This window comes from Chelonoidis abingdonii, chromosome 3, assembly GCF_003597395.2.
Source record: "Chelonoidis abingdonii isolate Lonesome George chromosome 3, CheloAbing_2.0, whole genome shotgun sequence".
Classification (NCBI taxonomy): domain Eukaryota; kingdom Metazoa; phylum Chordata; order Testudines; family Testudinidae; genus Chelonoidis; species Chelonoidis abingdonii.
The window spans coordinates 215813060-215834092 of NC_133771.1; the positions used below are offsets into that span (position 1 = coordinate 215813060).

At 46.7% G+C, this 21033-nt stretch overlaps 1 protein-coding gene across 10 annotated transcripts; it reads left to right on the forward strand.

Annotated features, from left to right (window-relative positions):
- The first annotated feature begins 397 nt into the window (after window positions 1-397).
- Window positions 398-19063, forward strand: LOC116819114 (uncharacterized). 10 transcript variants are annotated; one of them, XM_032770577.2, is made up of 9 exons: window positions 1534-2745; window positions 3245-3278; window positions 5443-5658; window positions 6404-6587; window positions 8389-11691; window positions 14091-14282; window positions 15188-15360; window positions 16868-16985; window positions 18412-19063. In XM_032770577.2, the coding sequence occupies exons 3-9, from the start codon at window positions 5453-5455 to the stop codon at window positions 18607-18609; spliced, it is 4374 nt and encodes a 1457-aa protein (XP_032626468.1). In that variant the 5' UTR covers window positions 1534-2745; window positions 3245-3278; window positions 5443-5452; the 3' UTR covers window positions 18610-19063. The 10 variants fall into 10 exon arrangements, with proteins under 10 accessions (XP_032626465.1, XP_032626466.1, XP_032626471.1 ...); XM_032770576.1 differs by having other exon boundaries at window positions 1535-1623; XM_032770574.2 differs by lacking the exon at window positions 3245-3278 and having other exon boundaries at window positions 398-1623.
- The last annotated feature ends 1970 nt before the right edge of the window (window positions 19064-21033 follow it).

A 21033-nucleotide genomic window follows, 5' to 3' on the forward strand; every position in this document is an offset into this window, starting at 1 on the left:
AGTGAGCGCCGGGCTGGTGGGGGCCGCGGGCGGGCGATAACCCTCCGCCCCGGGCTGTGGGGCGCAGCCGAGGGACCCGGGCACCGGCTCCCGTGCGCCCAGGCGCAGGAGCGGCCGCCCGCAGTCCCTCTGTGTCCGCGGAGGCCCGGCCACGTCTGCTAGGAACCCGGGCAGAGGACCCGCCGTGTGCGGCACCGGGGGAGCCCTGCGGCTGGGCCCTTCGGGCGGGAGCGCAAGCGGGCGCCGCCTGAGGGGGGGGGGGGGGGACCGCAGAAGAAGACGTTGTGTGAGCAGCGAGCGTGGTGCGCGGCGCTGCCCCCTGCACGTTGAGGAGGTGTGATGGGGGGAGACCAGGCAGCAAGTGTGGAAAGTCCAGCCGGGGTGGGGGGTAACAGGAGCCTGTATAAGAAAAAGGCCTAAAAATCCGGCCTGTCCCTATGAAATCAGGAGTCTGGTCACCTTAGCTCAGTGGTTTGGGCACTGGCCTGCTAAACCCAGGGTTGTGAGTTCAGCCACCTAGGCATCTGGGGCAGAAATTGGTCCCGCCAGGGAAGGCAGGGGGCTGGACTCAATGGCCTTTCAGGGTCCCTCCCGCTCTGAGAGCCGTGTAGCTCCGTAAATTATGAGATGAGATGCTCAGCACTCCCAGGTAAAATTAAAGGGGAGGGGAATTGCCCCTCTCCCCGATGAATAAACATCCTAAAGAGGCTCCCTGAGCCAAGGAGGAGACTCACTTGATGCCAGCACCACATGACCTCATGCCTGGAAGCAGTTTGATTCCTCTTCCTTAGCTATCCCCTGAAGGCCTCCTGCAGAGGTGATATAGTAACAGACCAGAGAGCCATTCTCAGAAGGTCACAGTAATGCAACACTTCAGTGCACTAGCTCATCCCTGACTAGGAGACTCCAGGGTGCTCAGTTCCTACCCTTTAAGCCTTTTGTTCCTGCCTCCACTACACATTCGAGCATTTTCTCTCGATTATTGTAGCTGTATTTCAAATTCATTTTGAAAGTAGCAAGATGTCTCACTTCACTCTTGGCCCCATGTCCTATGCTGGGACATTCTCAGCTTATGCTGCTATTGACCTGCACTGAGATTGGCGCGCGGTGTTCCTCCTACCTACAGTTCTCTCTCTCATGCTCTCTGGCTGTTGGAGAACTCAGAAAGAGAGTGGAAGTTCAGGAATCCTAAAATTAAATGCTTCTTCAAATGTGGTAGTCACTGCCTATGCCCCATACTGTCCACTAACCTGTAAGCATAAAGCTCTCCCACTTACAGGATATCCTGCAAACAAAATCCCACTGTGGGATGTTTGCTGTGGAGTGGAATACAAAAGACATGATTTATTAAGGAATACTTGCTTACTCAATGTTCGTACTAAGAAAGGTTATAGAGAGAACTGGGAAAGGTCTGGGCAAATACCAGATACTTGATTTTCCAAAATCTCACTATGCTCTACCAGCAATGCTGCTTCTGAGGAAGAGTATGGGATACTTTGGGTACCAGGATGCCCCTGGTAAGATTCACCTGGAGACTATGATGAAGGAGCGTCCAAATCACCATGTCCTCTTGGCCCTGTACCTCCTCACCAGCTGTTCCTCTTGCCCACCTCCGTCTCTGAGGTAGAGTGCTCCTCACCCCCATTAGATAGATTCCCAACAATTAACATATTCCTAACCAGGGTAGTGGCAGTGTCTTGAATTAAACTGTTAAAAAGGGCACACACACACCACCAAACCAAACCAATTTCCCTCTCAGGAACAGCCTGAAAACTTGTTAGGAGTTTTCGAAATATACTGAGTAGTTGAAAGGTTTGAAAAGATACGTACTTATTTCTTCGCTGTGTATACGTACACCCCCCCCCACACACTCTATACAGTAACAATTGCTTCTTGGGGGTGAAGCCAGGCTTTTTGGTTTGATAGCCCCAGACAGTGGGTGTGACTAGGATACTTCATTGCCCGCTGAGTGATGGTGTCAGAGCGCCACACAAAATTATCTAGCAGCGTCAAGCTCCTCCCCACCCCCGTAAAAGGCCCAAATCTTCCCCTACAACAGAGACCCTAGTTCAAAAGATCACTGGATGTTGTTCCCCAGAAGGCTTGAGTGAATGAAGACCCATCTCCCAAATGCATGAATGCACCAGCCGAGTACAGTGGGGGGAGTGGAGGGAAATGGGCTGCTCACCTGCCTGTAGTCAAGGGTCAACTGGAAAGGCAAGAAAAAGAGACCAGAATAAACCCTGGCCTTGTCTGAGTTCAGCACTCCACTGGCTGCTGCAAGGTGGGGCGGCCTGGTCTGGGGCTATGCACAGCTCAGACAGCACTTGCTTCAGGACTGGCCTGGGAATGTCTCCGCAGATAGGCAGCCATTACCCCACAGGGCTTGCCACCTTCTCCCTGGACATGAGCTGGCATGAATTCCTCCAGGCTGGGGCCAGTTACAGCTCCCTGCACGGCTGGTCTCAGAGCAGTATGGTAGCGGGGTTACAGGGCATCCACAGCTCAGCCCCTCCTTGCTACTCCACTCACTTTTCTTTGCTGGGATCTCTCTGTCTCTCTCTTGTTCCTTTGCAGCAGGTGTCTGATCGCCCAGACCACTCTCCCCAGCACCCGTCTCTGCTGTTGCCAGCCTGCTCGGCCTCACTGCCCCCATATCCGGGTGGGATAAAAGCAGGTGCCCAGCCCGTTCTCCCTGTCTCTGGAACCAAGGTCAGGGGAGCTCTCCCCCAGTGTGCTAGGAGGGTGAGTGTTTACTGTGGGGGGGAAGGTGGGGGACTTATTCCTTGGCAAGTCTGCATCAGGGCCAGACCCAGTCTGGCCACAACCAATGACTATTGGGAACGTCCCCATTGCTGTACAGCTGCCTGCTTCATTTTTCATGTCAGCTACAATAGGAATTGGGTTGCACTTATGAATGGGGGCATTGTTCCCCCTGCATTTAGACACATGGTTCTCTCACAGAGGGGAGGGGATTGAAATGAGAATAAGCAGCTGAGACTTTCCACACCATAGCTGCTCACTGGCCAGCGTGTGCTCGTTGCTGGGGGTTGTGGAGTTTCTACTAGCTCAGTGCTTAAAATCGGTGGGAGAGCTAGTTAACACTACCGCCTCTGATGTCAGCACAACCATCAGCTGACTGCATGTAACTATGAGACCCCACAGCGATACTAGCTTCTCGTTACTTGTAAACAAGTGTACACCACGTATTGAATTGTAGCTTGTTACCTTAATTAAACTGCAGTTGGAAAACCAGTGGAAACACATTTCACCACAAGGTAAAGTGAATTTAAGTTTTTCTGTCAATTATGTGTTGAGTTGTGTGCCTGGATAACAACAATAAGGTCTCACAGGTGTCTAATAACCTTTACTGTTAATTTTAGAGAGTGCTTTCAGGGGGTATTGTACTTGATGTGGTTCTTGCTATACTCATAGCTTTCTTGTATTTATAACGTACAGCAGAAAGCTGTTCAAATGATAAGATCACCTGAGACAAGCAAAGTAAAATTGCATTAAGCTGTATTAAAAACATTTTAATACATCACTGAGAGCACTATCAAAAAGACTTAATCGCCACTGTAACAGTGTTACTAGAATAAAACACTTCTTGTTTTTTTATTGATTAACTTCATTGTCACACAATGTGGTTTCATGTATTATACATGAACATCAGCATCAGAGTCTGCACTGGGCAGAGGTGATAAGCACGTTGTTTATTTTAAAAATTATATTTCTAATTCCCCTGTAAATTTCACTTTGCTATTCAGTATTTAAGGCACCTGTGGTACTATTTCATTTTTTTTTTAAGGGAAAGGGTTGATAGATTTTGAATATTCTCTATTTAAAATAGAAGATTCAATAGAAATAAAATAATTGTAACAGACTCCAAGAGTCAGATTTTAAAATGATCACGTACAGCTGCATTCAGAATTAACCTCTGCTCATACAGAGTGGGTAAATGAACATCTAACTGTCCAATTGGCATGTGCAAATGCTTGCCTGTGTACAATCAATGTATGCAAAATTAGTGAGCATAGTTTTGGAGGTGAATTTGAGGTTGTCTGAAACCATGAGACAGGCAGGTGATGAATAATTGTAAGGGTCTTAGTGCAAACTCTAACTTTGGCCAGTCGCTGGAGCATTTCACTTCCATGCAGTAGCATGATTTGGGTGGTTTGTGATGAGATTATTAGTTGGAGAGGAAACCTGAGGCTGCAGAATTAAGCTGGAGCTCTCCTGAGACTAGACAGGGTTTTCCCACAAGCTTTTTGGCATGCCTGTGTCAGGTCAGGCTGCTCAGACTGCAGGAGCAGCTGAGAAGTGTCTGATCTTTTCCGTTTCTAGTCTTGTCTGGCAGTAGGAAGTGCAACAGCCCAGGAAAGTGAAAACTGATCAAGGGGAAATAGTACAAACTCAAAGGGGTGGTTGGGGTTCCGTTTGAATTTTGAGTGGTGGAGCAAGTTGACTCTTGTTTCATCTGAGCCATTTTGACTAATGAGCTGACATTAACATGCTGGGCCAAATTCACTACTGATGTAAGTGGGTACTGACATCAGTGGTGTGCGAAAGACCCCCAAACATTTAATTATGCCACATACCAGAGCCATGCCTGCAACAGGGGGTGCTCTCTTGCCACTCTTTCACCTCCTAGTGCCCTATTTGGGGATTAGCTCCTCACATGCTGTGACAGCTCTTCCTGTGGTTCCTCAAACCGTCATCCCATCACTTGCTCTGTGGCCTCTCCCATGCTCTGGGAGCTGCAGCATTTTCCTCTTCATGGTTTAATCCTCTGGTCAAATCACAAACAAGACCCCCCCAATCCTGGGGTGTGATCCGTCTGCTTCCAAACCATCCCTGGGAGTCCCCAGATAGGCTGCCCCTAATATGCCACTGCTACAGTGGCTTGTAGGGGAACCCATGCCTGCCCTCTACAATGGCTTCTAATCCAGAGGCCCTCCCCCCAGCAGCTCAGAATTTTCCTCTCCCAGCCCTTACTGCTCCTTCTCTGGACTGCTCCCCACACTCCTGAGACATGCTTCTGCTCTCCCTCCTTGTACCAGGGAGTGTTTCTCTAGCTTCCTCACTGTGGGCCCCTTCCCTGTTGCCAGCTCCCAGCTTTATAGACACCACCCCTGCCCCTGCCCCTGCCCGCTACATCCCCAGTTCAGTCTCCCTGCTTCCTCATTCTCCTCCAGGTGCAGCTAATGGCTAACTGGCCTCTTTTGCCTGTATTAACCCCACCAGAGCCAGTGCGGGGTGCACACCCCATCCTCTGATTGTAGAAACAGCTTGCAGCAAAATTGGGGATAATGCAAATTCATTAATATTCCCAAGGTTCTTTGAGATATTTGGCTAGAAGGGGCAGAGTTAGTGCATTCTGTTGTTAATTAATATTACTGTATTGTGGAGATGAATCTTTAATTGCGTGTCTTCTGTTAGTAGCCAAGAAGCAATGGAGCCTTTTTATCTGTACGACATCAGGGCTGTAACCTCCAACAAAACCATTGGGAGAATTATTTCACCCATGGCAGCTCAACTTTGTCATTTAATGATAGCAGCCGAGTGGGATGGGGTGAATAACGAGCGCCTAGCTGATTTAGAAAAAGCTGCCGAAGAATTAGCCAAAGCTACTGAAGAACTTGCTTGTGTTGCAAGAAGGTAACACTGAGTTTTAAAGAGGGCAAAATGAATTTCCATCTGTGTGTATGTATGTACAAGTGTTATAGGTGGAGCAGGCACAGACACCTGTAGACCACATTTCTCTTGTTGCTTTTTAATTTATCCGTTTGTTCCAGGCATTCTGGTTCCCTTCGTTTTGATTTGAAGTGCCTCACACACTGGGATATAGATAGGCATTCTAGTTTTTAATTTTTGTCTGTGTCCATAATGTTGCTTATCTCTAGTCTGTTGCTTTTCTGGAAGATGTCTCTGGTTTTTAACTCCTCGCCTGCAGTGCAGCTGTCATTTCCAGCCCCTCCTTTACTAGCCACAGAGATACCTTCATGGTTGGTTGACCACCTAGTAGATGCAGGGAAACAGTTAGTATGGGATGGGGTGCAGGCAAGCGGGGAGGGGGTTCCCCTCTCACTGAGATTGGGCAGAGGGTCCATTCTACCCCCAACCACACACTCATGTGACTGTCTTACATGTGGCTGCTGTTTAAAAACCAGAACATTTAATTAAGGGAAAGCACAATTCCACCCCCTCCTCCCCTGCCCTATATTTGCTTACCCTCCACAGAGGTCTGTTCATTAGGAGCCAGTTGTATCCTGCCTGGTCAGGATGTCTGGCTCCTCTCTGGAGTAGCTTTCCCAGTCCTATGCTGGCGCTGGTTTACAGCGTCGCGTTTCATTAAAGGCGTCTGTGTGACCTTGCGTACCTGAGATCATCATCCTTCTGCCAGGGTGGCTCATGAGTCCAATGATGAGCTGCTGGCTGGGGAGATGCTGCCTGCTGCCAAATCTCTCCTCGCGTCTGGGAGAAGCATCTTACTGGTGGCCCAGAAACTTCATATTCAGCCAGACGTTCAGAGTCATCAGGAGGAACTGATTGATTCAGCAAAGAGAGTCTTAATGGAGACTGTGAAGGTGAGTGTAGTGCAGCTGTGTCATTTGCATACTATAAATACACTCCTCCTCCACTAACCCTTCATTCCCTCCCAGCCAGGGCCGGTGCAAGGATGTTTCTCGCCCTAGGTGAAACTTCTACCTTGCGCCCTCCCCCACACTGCGCCCACGCCCTGAGGCCCCTCCCCCCCGCGGCAGCTCCCCACCCCCTACCCTCCGCCCTGAGGGACCCGCTCCGCCTAAGCTCACCCCTGCCCTGACTCCTCCCCAAGCACCCCGTGGCTGCTTCACTTCTCCTGCCTCCCAGGCTTGTGGTGCCAGTCAGCTTAGGCGCTGCAAGCCTGGGAGGTGGGAGAAGTGAAGCAGCCACAGTGTGCTTGGGGAGGAGGCGGGGCATGGGTGAGCTGGGGCGAAGAGTTCCCCTGCGTGCCGCCCCACTCCCTTGCTGCAGGTGGCTCTCCCTGCGCCCCCCTGCCCCAGCTCCCTCCGCCTAAATGCTGGTGGCAACCGGGGCAGCCAAAGATTTGGCCATTGCAGTCGCTGCTGAAGAAAATGGCGCCCCCCAAATCCTAGCACCCTAGGCGACCACCTAGGACGCCTAAATGGTTGCACCGGCCCTGCTCCCAGCAGCTCTGCCTTCTCAGAGGAGATCTGCACAGTGGCTAATTCCCGTGTTTTCTGGAATGGGGTGTGCGTTGAGAACGAGGTTGTGGTAGGGAATGAAAACCAGCTGCCAGACAAGTCTGCCCTGCCCTGCCCACCAGGAGCATCGGTAGAGCTGCCAAACCTCCAGGATTGGCTTGGAGTCTCCAAGAATTAAAGATTATGTTGTGTGATGAAACCTCCAGGAATATGTCCAACCAAAATTGGCAACCCTAAGTGTCGGAGAAATGATAAATGATAGCCTCTGGTGCTCTTGGGAGGTAAGGCACTGCTAGTACCCCCATTGTACAGGTGGGTACTGAGCGCTTGTCTACACAGAGCTTGAGTGTGTGGCAAGTGGTGCAGAGTAAAGCTACAGAGCACTAACTGGCTGCATGGACCCCACTACTGTGCACCAGAAGTTGTGCAACGGTGCTTACGACAGAATTTTTAGTGCATAGAGCAGGGACCGTATGGCCAGTTAGTGCATGGCAGGCTAGTGCACTCTAGATGTACCGCCCAGCTGGCCACGCTCTAAGCCTCAGTGTAGACAAACCCTTAAATTACAAGCTCTTTGGAGGTGGGACTGTCATGTTACAGGAGTGTAGAGCCGCCAGCATAACGGGGCTCTGACTCGCCACACACACAGTATGTTGTAGCTCTTATATGGTCCTTTTCATCTACAAACCCTAGAGCACTCTACAAAAGAAGGGCTGTGTTGGTACTGCCACTCTACAGCTGAGCCAATGAGGTGAAGTAATTTGGGGTTGTGGATCAGACACGACACTGGGAATTGGGAGATTTCTGGTGTGACCTCAGACAAAGTCACTTTACCTCTTTGTGCTCCAAGAGTGGTTAGTAACGCTTCCCTCGCTTTCAATAGCGCAGAGAAGCTGTGATCATCACTGCTCATGAAGTGCTGAGAGGCTCTGTGGGTGTTTTTGTAATGTCACAAGAGTTCTGTACCCTCAGGTTTCAGCACTATCGATCCAGTATCACTCACCAGGAGCACTTTTATTCTCAAATTCACCTAGACAGATGTTATCAATGCACACAGGCATTTTAAACACAAAGCCAGCAAGCTGAAAATGACAAATACGTTCCTAGCAGAAAGAACAACACAGATCTTGGGAAATGGTCAGTGGTTCATTTTTTGTGACCTTTCTGATTTATCAACTAGATCCTCCAGCTTGAAGATGATGCTGTAGTGACGAGGATTATCCAGGCCGCTCAGTGGCTTCGGGATTGCCTGACTGCACTCGAATTTGCAGGAGACATACCAGCCCTGCTGGCGGCTTTCCGTGATTTTTCAGAGTCCTTGCTCTTGCTGAACAATTTGACAGAAAGACGCATCCAAGAGCTCCGAGATTCTCCTTCTCAGAAGTATTTGGCCCAGACACTGCAGATCCTTAGGAAGTGTCCCCCAATGCTGCATGCTGCAAAACACAGTCACCTGAAGCACCCTCAGGACCAGCAAGTGAGTGGTTCCAAAAACTACATTTTCCATTTGATGGATAGCACCATAAAGGAACTGATTTCCTTGCTGACAAACACCACCAGAAACAAGGAACTGCTGGAAAGAAATGGGCTCTTTTCCCAGCACCTGAGCCAGCTGCTGGGCTTCCTTTTCAACCCAAACCCTGCTCACCTAGCTGAGGGCGAATTCAGTTTTTGTGTGGAAACAGTGATCTTCCACTGCATGCTTTTAGCTAACTCATCAAGGCCAAGTATTAAGCTGCAGTTGATAAAGCACTGCCATCATCTCCTAATGCTCAAGAAAAGCATTTCCAACTATGGCAGCATAATGGAGGAATTGCCATCACAAAGCCAGCTAGAATGTAACCTAGAAGAGAAATGTCATGCGATGAGAGTTGAGGTGGAGATTCTTGATCAAACCATGCTCACTGCTGTTTTGTGTCAGATTCTGGACACTTTCACAGACATTAACGAACCCCTGAAAAGGTTAATGGAGGCTGCGCTGGAACCTACTACTGTGCAATATTCTCCTGCTGGAGAGGATGGATTTCTAAGAAAACTTCAGCCTCTTATTACTGCCTTCTTCAGTCATGCTCATCAGATGCTCAAAGTGGCAAATTTTGTTCTGGCCCGGTGCACCAACCTCAAAATCTTTAAAGAAATTGAAGATCATGTAGACTGTTTAAATAGACTCCTTCCCACGGTGCCTCTACTCCTCGGGGAAATGAGCAAAGATCCTAATAAGATTAACATCCAGGAACAATTACAAACCTTCTATCAAAGATGGGCTTGGACAACAGAAAACTTGTTAGCGTGTGTTGATGAGACAATCAGCTTGCCCGAATTCCTCGATCTGTCTATTCAGGAAATGGCCGATCACAGACAGTGTTGTGAACAAGAACTAGAGAGTCAGAACTCTGGAAGGTTTTCATGGCATGCTGCGCATATGACCAGCCGAGCTGCTCGCGTGATCCAAGTTACTAACAGATTTGTGGATAAAGTCAGAGATCCCATTTTCAAGAATGGTTTGTTAGTTTTAGTTAAGCAACTGGAAATCTCCATTCTGGAAGTGAGAACTGCTACTAGCCACTGTTTAGGAGGCATCTCTTGTCTACAAACTAGAAACGCATTTTCAAAGAGAGTAAAGCATCTGATGGACTCCACTCGAAATGTCAGAGAGGGGCTGGATGAGTCTAATCATCCAGATATTCTGAGTCCGTTTCGGGAACAAATTCGGAGCCTTGACATTCCAAAAGAGCTGTGTTGCTTTTCAGCCCAGGACCATGTAGAGCTCAGACCACCAGATGTCATAAAACAGAGCACTAATCACAATACTGAATTAGTGGAAGAATTTTTAAGTGAACAGCTTCCGTCAGCCACCTCTCCTCTTGAGATGCTTCCAAGAGCAGGTAACTTATACCCAGGAAGAGTGGATTTACATCCTGTGATCAATGAACTCATCACTGCAGCAAAGAAACATGACATTACTGCTGTAAACATTGCTTGCTTTGGTTTACTTGAACTTTCCAACTGTTGTGTAGATGCATCTCAGGAAGCCTTACCAATTGTCAAGTCGCCACTGCTGGAAAAGCTGACCCACTACAGAAGGATAGTTCTATTAACACCATCTGTTATTAGCTTAGCTAGGGAGATAGGTCCAAACCCAGTTTCCAGAGCAGACAGACTTCTTCCAACAGCTGTTTTGTTATCAGAGAAGATTTGTGAAACTAACCAATGCCTGGTGGCTGTGGCAGGCCCTTGGTACAGTCTAGTCCAGCAGTTATTCTGCATGGTAGCTCCAGCAGACTTTCTGAAGAGCAAACAAACTTTGGATGAGATAATGCGGACTTTAGCAACAGTTGTTCAGCTAGCGGCTGATGTTGCACATACAGATTGTAAAGAGGAGTGCACAATAGTTCCTAAGATTCAGGAAAGTTTTGTACGGGTCCAAGCAAAATTCACATGTGCTCAGACTAATACAAAGCATTTACTTGAAAAGGCACTGTCTTCTGACTGCTTCCATTCTCACCAGGACCATCTTGAGGGGATCTGCCTTCTTTGGTCTATCAGCATACAGGTGCTCCTGAGTGCTGTGGATCAGCTCATAGGACGAGATGTTTTGTTCTTAGGTAAATTAAGGAATACAATGAAGCACAAGCTTCACTTGCGCGATGTCCTGGCAGCTGTCTCTGAGAGCTCTTTGAGAATACAGGAGGCAGCGCGGCTATCCTATCTTGCCTGTGCTGAACACAGCGTGCAGCGTGACATCCTAGCGCTCCGGGAGGAGGTAAAGGTACTAACTGAAGCTCTGTTGCAAGTGGTGGATGTTCTGGCTGTCTCCCCAGTGCCTGCTACATACTTGTCCATTCGTGCTGAGCTGCTCCAACGAGAGCTTGCTGTTAGAGTGAAAGCACTTCTGCTCCTCCTGACCAGCACCAATCAGGAGTACACGAGGGTCATCCAAAACATCCTCATACTGGCCTGGCCTCCTGCGCGTGCCCAGGGAGGTGATGGAATGATGGTTAAACAGGCAGGTCAGATAATGGCAAATGTCCAACTGGTCAAGACCATCATAGAAGATGCTTTGGAGAACACAGCTCATCTAAAAATGCGGGAAAGCCTGCTCTCCCTGACAGACCACCTTCTCCTCCTTACTGCTGAGCTGCTAGGAAGAGCTGGTGAGCAACTTCAAAGCCAGCAGGACAAGGAGCTGGTCCAACTAGACTACATTGCATGGGAGTGGTCTGCTAAAGCTCACTATGTGGTGACACAACTTCAGTCAGTGAAGGACATCGATAAAGCCACCTTGGAGCTCGTTAAGCAGTGTTTACAAAACAGCGAGTCATGTGCTGTTGCAAACCAATGTCATGGCAAAGCAGAGCTCTCCCCCGCCAAGATACCCAGCACCAAACACCAGAATCTCACACACCAAGCCAATTCAGCAAATGCCTGGCCTACCATGAGTGAATCCAGAGGTTTAACTGCCAGGGATGCATTTGAAATCATGGTATAGTAGATCTTAGCTATTTATCTCTCTCTAAAGTGTGACAACTGCATTTCACTGCTTGTCCAAGAGTCCCATGTCTTGATCATTTCAGATTGCTTTGTTGTTGTTTTTTAAATCAAATTATACAATGGCTTGGAGTTGTGGCTGCACAGAACCATCTTCCTCTCTCGCTCACTGACTCTGTTGCTTCCATATCCTGCGAGCAGCAGAACTACATGCAGTGAGTGTCCCCTTAGCAGGGCTCAAGACTACCTGGGTGTAGGAGCAGCACAGTCACTGGGATAACGAGGTAAGCCGGCTGATTGCCTTGTACCTCACTTAACTCTGATGCAAACCTGTGTCGGAAGCTGGAGTTCACTGCAAACCAGATTTTATATTGGTCACTTGTGATGGACAAATACATTTAAAATAAACCAAATACAAAAGATATTGGCACTAGTCATCTGTTGGTATTTCCAACTAGCTCTGAGAGGCTAGGCACAATGCAAAAATTCTGCAGATTTTTTCCCTGAAATGGAGATCATTGCAATTAGCAAAATACCTAATTCAGCACTCACTGCAAAGTGCCAAGGCTGGTGCACTTAGGGCAAGTCTACACTAAAAGCCCTACGTCGGTGCAGATGTACCAGTGCTGCTGTGCATCTGGTGAAGACGCTCTCCCACTGACATAGCACTGGTGTCGCTCAGGAGGGATGTCTTTTTTACACCCCTAAGCGTTGCAAGTTAGATCAACTTAAGCAGTAATGTAGACCCGGCCCTTAGTGAGTGGCTAGCACATTCTTCTCCAATTGAAATAGCCAGATCTTTTGAACTGCACAGGGGATGCCTAGTGACTGAAGATACTGAGAGCACAGAACATAGAGTGAGAACATGCAGATTTGCAGAATGAAATTGGAGGCTACCTCAGTGGTACAGATCAGACTTTTTTTTCTTCTTTGAGGAAAGTGGGGGTGTGGGGAAGAGAGGCCCTGAATTTACCAGAGCAGAAGCTCCACTTACATATTTTCCACCTTGTGTCAAGTAAAAAGAAAAAAAAGGGGTGGGGGAGCAGAGATTTCAAAGGGTCTCAAGGGAGTTAGGCACATGAGTTGCACTGAATGTCAGCAGGGGCTGGGAGCCCCACTCCCAGCAGCCACTTTTAAAATCCTTGCCCAGGAAGACAGGCAGGGCACCTAGAATTAGCTTGTGACCACATAAAGTTTCATCAGCTGTGAAATATGGGGCTGATGCTGTGCCCTTTAAAGTACCTGGGTATCTTTCCATTGACTTCAAGAGATGGCTGGAAGGCCTTCTGAGTGCTGGAACAAGCTGTTCAGGTGCCAAGTTAGGGCTGAAGCTTGGAAGTGACGAATATGGAAGGTCTTGCCGAGCTGACTAGGATTTCCTTTGGGCTTCGCAAAGGGCGGCTGGGTGCTGTGCATAGTTTGAGTAATAACTGTTTGAATGTACCGCGAGAATCCTGCACCATGGAGTGTGCTTCATGCTGTAGTCTTGCTATGCTGGTAAGCAGGATGCTTGCTGCCATTTCTGCAAAACATATAAATTTGGACATCAAGTCATTTGAATAAATCTTCCAATCTTCAGCCTTTGTGGGTACGACAAAAGAAGAGTCTGATGGCTAGGCACAGCTGTGGGATTCCTGCAGCTATGCCTGCCCAGCTGTGGGAACTCTCTGCCCAGCTCTTTATGTGGCAGGGTTTCTTTCAGTTACATCTGCTACCCTCTAAACTTGCTAATCAACTCTACTTTTCTCTTGTAATGCAATATTCCACCCAGCATCCTGCTGAGCATTTGCAGTTGTTTGGGCAGGAGGGAGGATTGGACGGGACCTGGCCAGTAGTGCTTCTAAACCACATGAAGCCAATATGATGCGTTAGTCAGGAAGCGTGTGGGAGGCTGCCATTTTCAGCTTCTGAAAACTATTGCTTTCAGTTGCAGCAGGCATTCACACATTTCAAAATAAACCAGATAAAATTGGTTTAGCTCACAACTGTCAGCTCCAATGAGGATGGTCTTTGGGGTGCAAGTCAGAGGATAATATGAGGAGATTGTTTAAAGGGACATCCGAGTTTAAAGGGACCCCTGGGGTAGCCAGACTCAGTCCAGTGGAAAGCGAGGACTGAGGCTTGGCGTACTGGATGGGATGGAGCTAGGCAACATTTCTGTTTGTTTTCCTTAGTAGAAATGGCTCAACGAATAAACCCGTAGAACAAGCTCAAGAATATGCATGTGTAAAAATTCAAAACATACCCATTTCCTACATTAAAAAAGTATTTCTGCCAAAAAGGGACTGTCTGAACTCTCTTCATGACAGCACTTTGCCCTGGTCGTCAGTAATGCAGAGATGGTAAAAGGGAAGGTTAGTTGGTTGAGGTGAATCTGTTTCACTGTCTTCACAGCTCCTGATTGACTCTCCAAACGACTCCCACTCCACTAGCAGCGAGCAGGGCAAGGAAGCTACTCCTGCTGTCCTGCCCGAGGATGCTGGACAGCGGCAGGATGACGGCAATAAAATGTCCCAAGTCACCAAGGAAATGGCCACTGGGATGTCTCACATGGCACGGTTTCTAAAGAGGAAGGGACCAATAACGGTATTGCCAGCGTTATAGGATGGGACGAAATATATCACTCAGTAACCAGAGCCAGCTAAATCCTCCAAGCACCCATTTGTGGTGATCACAAATGTCTGAGCCACATTGTAGAGAGAGCACAATGCCTCAGTAAGTCAGAAAGGGGGTGTTATCATGATGAGAAGACTGAACGCACACTAACTCCTGCGCACACCCCTAGGAAGATTCAATCAATGTCCGTTTTATTTAAAACAGGTGTAATAGCGTTAGTGTGAGTATCTGCAATTCTCTGAAAAGAATTTCCTCCAAAAAGGAGAAGAGGAAGGCAAGGAAGATTATTCAGCCCCTTTCCCCTGCTATTTCAATTTATTCATTGGCTCTTGGACCTATTACCCTCCCTCTTCTACCCACAGGCCTGCTGGCTGCTGAAGTTTGGGGCCCAAAGTCTATTTGCAACTCCAGTTCTTTGACGGAGTTTGGCATATCAAACAGTCCGCAATGTAGCTTTCACAGAGCAGGTTAGAAATGGTGGAATGAGCCATGAATTGCTGCTGTAGTGGCTGCAATTCGGATGTTGAAAGCACTTTAAAACTATCCTGTTTTCTCCATCAGCCTCTGAACCATTCCCACAGGTCTCTTGATGATGTTTGTTTGTCCATTAATATCCCCACACCATGCCCATAAGGGGCATTAGGAAGTTTGTGGGTGTTTCTGTTCTGAGGCCCAGCTGTGCCCTCTTGGGAGTTGACACATGCATGTGACATCATCAAAACTGACACAGCTGGGCAATCAGTGTCCTCAGCCAGGCTCCGATAAAGGTTCTGTTCTGCTAACACGTGCTAGTGCGAATAAAGCAACAGTAGGTTTTCATCCATTTTATAGCAAACACCCCCTCTCTCACCTGATTTCTTTTGATTTAATTTTAGACCAAAGAGCAGCTCATTGCCTGTGCTAGTCAAATGGCTTCCAATGGGCAAGTGTTTGTCAGATTTGGCCATCTGATTGCAAAGAACTGCCTAGATGAAAGATGTGCAACCGAATTGCTGTGTGTCACTGAGCAAATCCAAACAATCAGCAACCAGCTCAGAATTATTTCCAGGTAAACCGAAGGTTCAAAGCATATTCTCTCTCAAGGCTGATGTGTGTGTTCACTCCTTCTTAAAAAGGGATTTTAAAGGACACTGCTGACTGTCTTTCTTGTTCCTATTTGCATATGGCACCAGTGGTAGGCATCTAGTTACTGGGCTGAAGACTGTCTCTGTCATGAAGAGTTTTCCTCTTTGTTTTATCTTCTTACAAGCTGAAAAACAACATATCCCCTGGTTTTTGTTCCACATCCTAGTTAGGGTGATCCCTGCTACTGGCTGCCGAGTCAGCAGAGTGAAGGCATTTTAACCAAAGTCCTATTGAGATCAGTATAACTATCCTATTTGTAGTTTGTTTCTGAATTATGGATTTTTTAAAATAATTACATATTTCTATTCATGAAGATTCCTCACCAACTTCCACTTTTCAGCACGTGGCATGGTGGGGTCCACAGCCCGCAGCAGTGTCCCTTTAAAATCAGTGCATGTGCATGAGACGTGTCTACAGAAACGACTCCTATAGCACACAATAGTGAGCCTCTCGTGAGTGGCACATCTTACGCTCCCGTGCAGTGTTATACGCTGCTGTGCAGAACTGAAGGTTCCACTCTCATCTCTTTCCACTTCTAAAATAGCCCAGTGCTAAACTCTGTCTGTCTGAGAGCCCGATCCTGCTCCCAGGCAGCCGGTGCTGAGCCACCTCTGGGCTTCAGCTGAGCCTAGAATAAGCCTTGAGCTAATGTTTGAACAGCTTTCTCCAGATCTAATGCTACTTGTACTAGGAGGCATGTATGTCCCCTCTTGCTCTCAGGCTTCCAGCCATGCTATGTCTGCCTGGAGGTTCTCTGACTCCTTGCAGTTAATTTTCCATTGACACTGCAAAACCCAGTGTGAGGTGGGCACCTGTGTCCCTTGGGCTCCTTGACCAATGAGTGCCATGCCACTGCTGGCTTTTTGAGGTCCTGAATATCTCTGCATAGCTCTCTATGCTAGTTAAACAGAGCTCAGAGGCATCTCCCTCCTTTCTTCTTGCCAGTGTCTCAGTGCTTATGTCACCCTCATCTCCACACTCTGAGCACACAGGTTAAGTCCAAATAGCAGCAATAGTTTTCCTTTGTCCCCCTTGTGCTGGAAGGACCACTGCTGGACCAGCTCACACTGGGTGATTGAGGGAAAGGGTCTGTAACTAGGCACTGGCAGCAGTATCATTGGGCATTCAGGTTACAGCAGGTTTCAGCACTGTATTTGCTACTTCTCCATTCTGGCTACTACTGCTCCTGCTTTTATTCTTTTGCTCTCCCTACAACGGCTTTTTAAAGCTGAAAATCTCTTCTGTGGTCAAAACTGTTCCATGAGCAAGGGCCAGCGGTACTGGAGCACTTTCCTTCCACATGTATCAGCTTGTTCTATGACCTTCCTAGATCCAGGAAGCCCTCAGCCAGCCGTGACTCTAGAATGACAGTATGTAGTCACTTAGCAAGTTGTGTAATGCTTTCTCTTTAAATTTGTAAATATTTTAAGGGTAAAAGCAGCAACAGCAGGGAGGAAGTGCTCTGCTGAACTACTGGTGAACAATGCACAGAATCTGTTTCAAGTGGTCCTACAGTCCCTGAAGGCAGCAGAGGCTGCGTGCGTCAAAGTAAGTGTGCACTGGTATAGGTCAGTAGTTCCCAAACTTGTAACAACCTGTGAACCCCTTGCAACAAAATGTCACAACTCGTGAACTTCCTCCTAAAAATGACTATTTCCAGGTATTTTCTCCTTTACCTGAGTATAAATTATAAAAGCAGTGATCTTGGAAATATAAAATTTGTTTTTATGATATGCTTATTACACACTATTTTAATTATTTATCATTACATTATGAAAATGGCAACCTTCTTCCAAGATCTCACTTTTGTAGCTTGTATCACTTTGAATAAGCCTGTTATAAAACAGGGCTCCTATGTTTCATCAAGGAGTATCAGATGTGAAACAGCATTAAGATATTTATGAAGCCAACTCAAGGAGTTTCTCCTACACAAGCATTCAGGGCTTGAGCAGTCCAGGCAAACAACGCACATTACAACAAAGCTTAAACTTGTTCCTCATAATAATTTTAAAAACAATACTAGCTGCCTATTTAATTTAAAAAACAGCAAAAAATATCCACCTCCCTTTCCATTTCTTATAAGGAGTCTTGACGTTTAAATCTCCTCCGTGTGATAGAGATGCTTGGTTTGATCTGCTTAGCTCTTGGAAGTCCAGGGGCTCCAGGCTGCTGGCCCCTTGCTGCCTGGGGTCCCTAGGGACAACTCTGTCCACCATTATGGAATTTTTCCCTGAGAAGCTCCTGTAACATTTCACGAACCCATTTGGGAACCACTGGTATAGGTCAAGATTCTTTCAAAAGGCAAGTGCTGGAAATAATCTGTAAACCCTCTTCAGTCACTGATTTCCAGGACACAGGTATTTTTTGTTCCTAGATTATGACTTTGCTTTTGGCTGTATTAAAACAAATGCTGCCTGGCTACACCCCATTTATTACAGCTTGCTCTGTATCAGTGACCTGTCCTCGTTATTTACCAGCCTACAAATCTCGGTCTCTACCGATTATTTTCAGCAATGATTTTCTTTTCTTCCAATTAATTGATGAAGATACTGAATTGCGTTGGGTTAAGAATAAATCCCTGGGGGCCTCACTAGCTGATTCCCCATTAACAACTGTGTTTTCAGCTCTATCATTTAGCCTGCTTCTGATCTATTTAATATGGACAATGATTTTGCAGAGCACCAGCTTGTTAATCAGAATGTCATGCTGTACTGTCAAGTGCCTCTTTTCCATAAAACCATGCTGATTGGCTTTCATTATATTTCCATCTTTTAACTCTTTCCTGACAGTCCTGTGTCAGCTGTTCCATTGTTTAGTCTAGGAGAGGAGTCAGGCTAACCACGTTAACTTAGTTCCCACATGTGGGCATCTAGACTTGGTGTGTTTAGGCCCCTTTGTACTGTAAGAAATTTTGAACTCCTTTGTCTATCCAAGTATATTAAATGTGTGTAATTATTTTGCTTCCTTCAAACAGGGTTTGCGAAAGCCAGATCCTGACTCAGAAGAAGCAGAGGCAGCTGCCTTTTGTATTCAGTGGAAGAAAAAGCTGCTGTGGCACAGAGTCAAAGAAACTTTAAACTCAGATAGGGATGAATTCGGACTTCGCAGAACACGTGCAGGATGTGAACCCACCCTTACAGCTATGGTTCAGGAACCATCGTCTCAGAATTAAGAGCTATCTCCCCTACCCCCAAATTCCAAACCTGTTCAAAAACCAACCAAGGAGTAGGAAGGGGCCTCTGTCATTGATCCCTAACTCTTGCAGGAAATGACATCACCAATGGGGAGGGACAATAATGCCACTTACCTCCTTAGAAGCTGCTAATGCTGCCCAGGAGCAAGAGAGACCTTCACAAATAAGTGACATTAGCATATATAGTCTGGAGGCCCAGGCTGGTCATTCTTGGCAATGAAGCAGCCCCTATATAAAAAGCAACAACTGTGTTATTTTAATAGAAGTGTTCCTTAGATACTTATCTGATGTAGTGTTGTAAAGGAGTATCAAGGTATTCCAATGCAAGATTTTTGTCCCCATGTACCTTTTGTGCAAGTGAAAAGGCTACAAAAATGTACTTAAGTTGTCAAGATAAGTTTGAAAGAAAGAATGACCAATACAATGGGATTTATTTTAAGACAAATTTTAGTAATCAAAAGATTTCTTTGACACAAATTATCACTGTTTTATTTTAAAAGAAAAATTCAACTCACAAATGGTCTGACAAATTAATATGGCTCATTACTTAAAGAGCGTTAGCCTTGTGCTTGTATTGATAAGTTCATAATTATTCATTGACGCAATTTTTTTTTAATACTGTATTCATTATAGCAGAAGCCAGGTATACTATTGCACACCATCATGTTAGCAAAACACTAACACTCCTCAGCAATGGGCAATATGACTGTATATGTGTCTAGCCTTTTTCAACATATTTGCTGAATGCTACATATCTAAACCCAAACCATTTGCAGTCTCAGACTCATATGGATTTACACTGGCCACTTTGAGGATTGTAACAGTCCTCACCACCAGCACACAAACAAGCCTGTGTGCATGCCAGGCTCCACACTGAACAACAGGTGGATTGACAGAACATAGGTCAATACAAAAAGCTCCAGATTAAGTGTGGTATGCCAGAAGTGGAACATTGGGTTTTCTAGCTTTCCTTTGTCACACCGTTTATCATACTTCATGGGGACCTCATCTTCCCTGAGACCTTAGGTATACTGTGGTCTATGCATTTTGGAGCAAGGTGTACAGGTTACTGGCTGTTACTTGGGGAACATTTACTAGATATGACATGAGATTTTCAAGAAAGTCAACCATTCCTGAAGGGGTCAGTTTGGCCTGAAGAATGGCCTTTCTAACCATTTACTATCTCCAGTCAGCTTTTCCTTCCTTAGAGGTTTTTAAGGTCAGGCTTGACAAAGCCCTGGCTGGGATGATTTAGTTGGGGACAGTTCTGCTTTGAGCAGGGGGTTGGACTAGATGACCTACTGAGGTCCCTTCCAACCCTGATATTCTATGATTCTAGACTTGCCATTTCCAGATAAAGTCCACCCAGAATAACGACAAGTAGTTTGTCCTCCCCATACCCAACAGGCCAGGTCCACTGCATCTGTATGGTTATGGTGAAAAGGGGTTGATCCACAATGATCACTGGAACTTGGCATGGGTTTAGGTGGTGTACAGCATTCCTTATCACATTCACAGCATGACAAATTATTGCCACAGACTTGGAATCATCTGAAAAATGGAGATGATAAGCAGTGATGGCTGGGGTGAACTCTGGCATTGACTGTTTGCTAGCCTGGGAAGTGGCCCAGGAAATGTCTTGATCTCCACTGAAGATAACCAGATTTGCTGCTTGCCGTATTTGTTCAAGCCACCTGCACTCTTCTTGCAGGGCTTGGGTAATCAGTTGGCGTTCAGTCTTGATTTCAACATTTTTGGCATTGGGTTTCTTTAAGATGAATAGAGGGACAAGTGTGTAAGACTCAGGAAGAGATGAGATAGTCTTCTTCACTGATGCTGCAGTCTCAAAGTCTGGGGTGGGAATTCCACAGACAATTGCCTCCACTTGAGTACTGGGATGTTGAAAAAGTGATATCCCCTAGTTCCATGAGAGGAGCATGTTGCTGTGGTGGAGCGTAGGATTGTGGTCTATGCTGTCTGTGGCAGGAGTAGTTAACAGACCATCATGAAGCTTTAGAGGACAGACTACATTCTCATCCTCGACGTGTTGGCATGCACTATTTGCCATGCTGGCACAAGTGGCTGACATGCTCTCATAGGAGATGGACAATCCAAGTTTAAAGAAGGTAGCTACTGGATCACTTATTCATGGCTGTGCATGAAGTGTAAAACCAATGTAGATTGGTTAAGAGAGAAAAGGTGTATTGGATGAACTTCTGTTGATGAGACAAGCTTTCCAGCTGACCCGAGGAAGAGCTCTGTGTAGCTCAAATCCTTGTTTCTCTCACCAACAGAAGTTGGTCCAATAAAATATCACCCATGTCTCTAATATCCTGGGATCAACATGGCTACAACACCACTGCATATGTAGATTGGTAAAGGCATTTATTGAGCTTTGTTGTG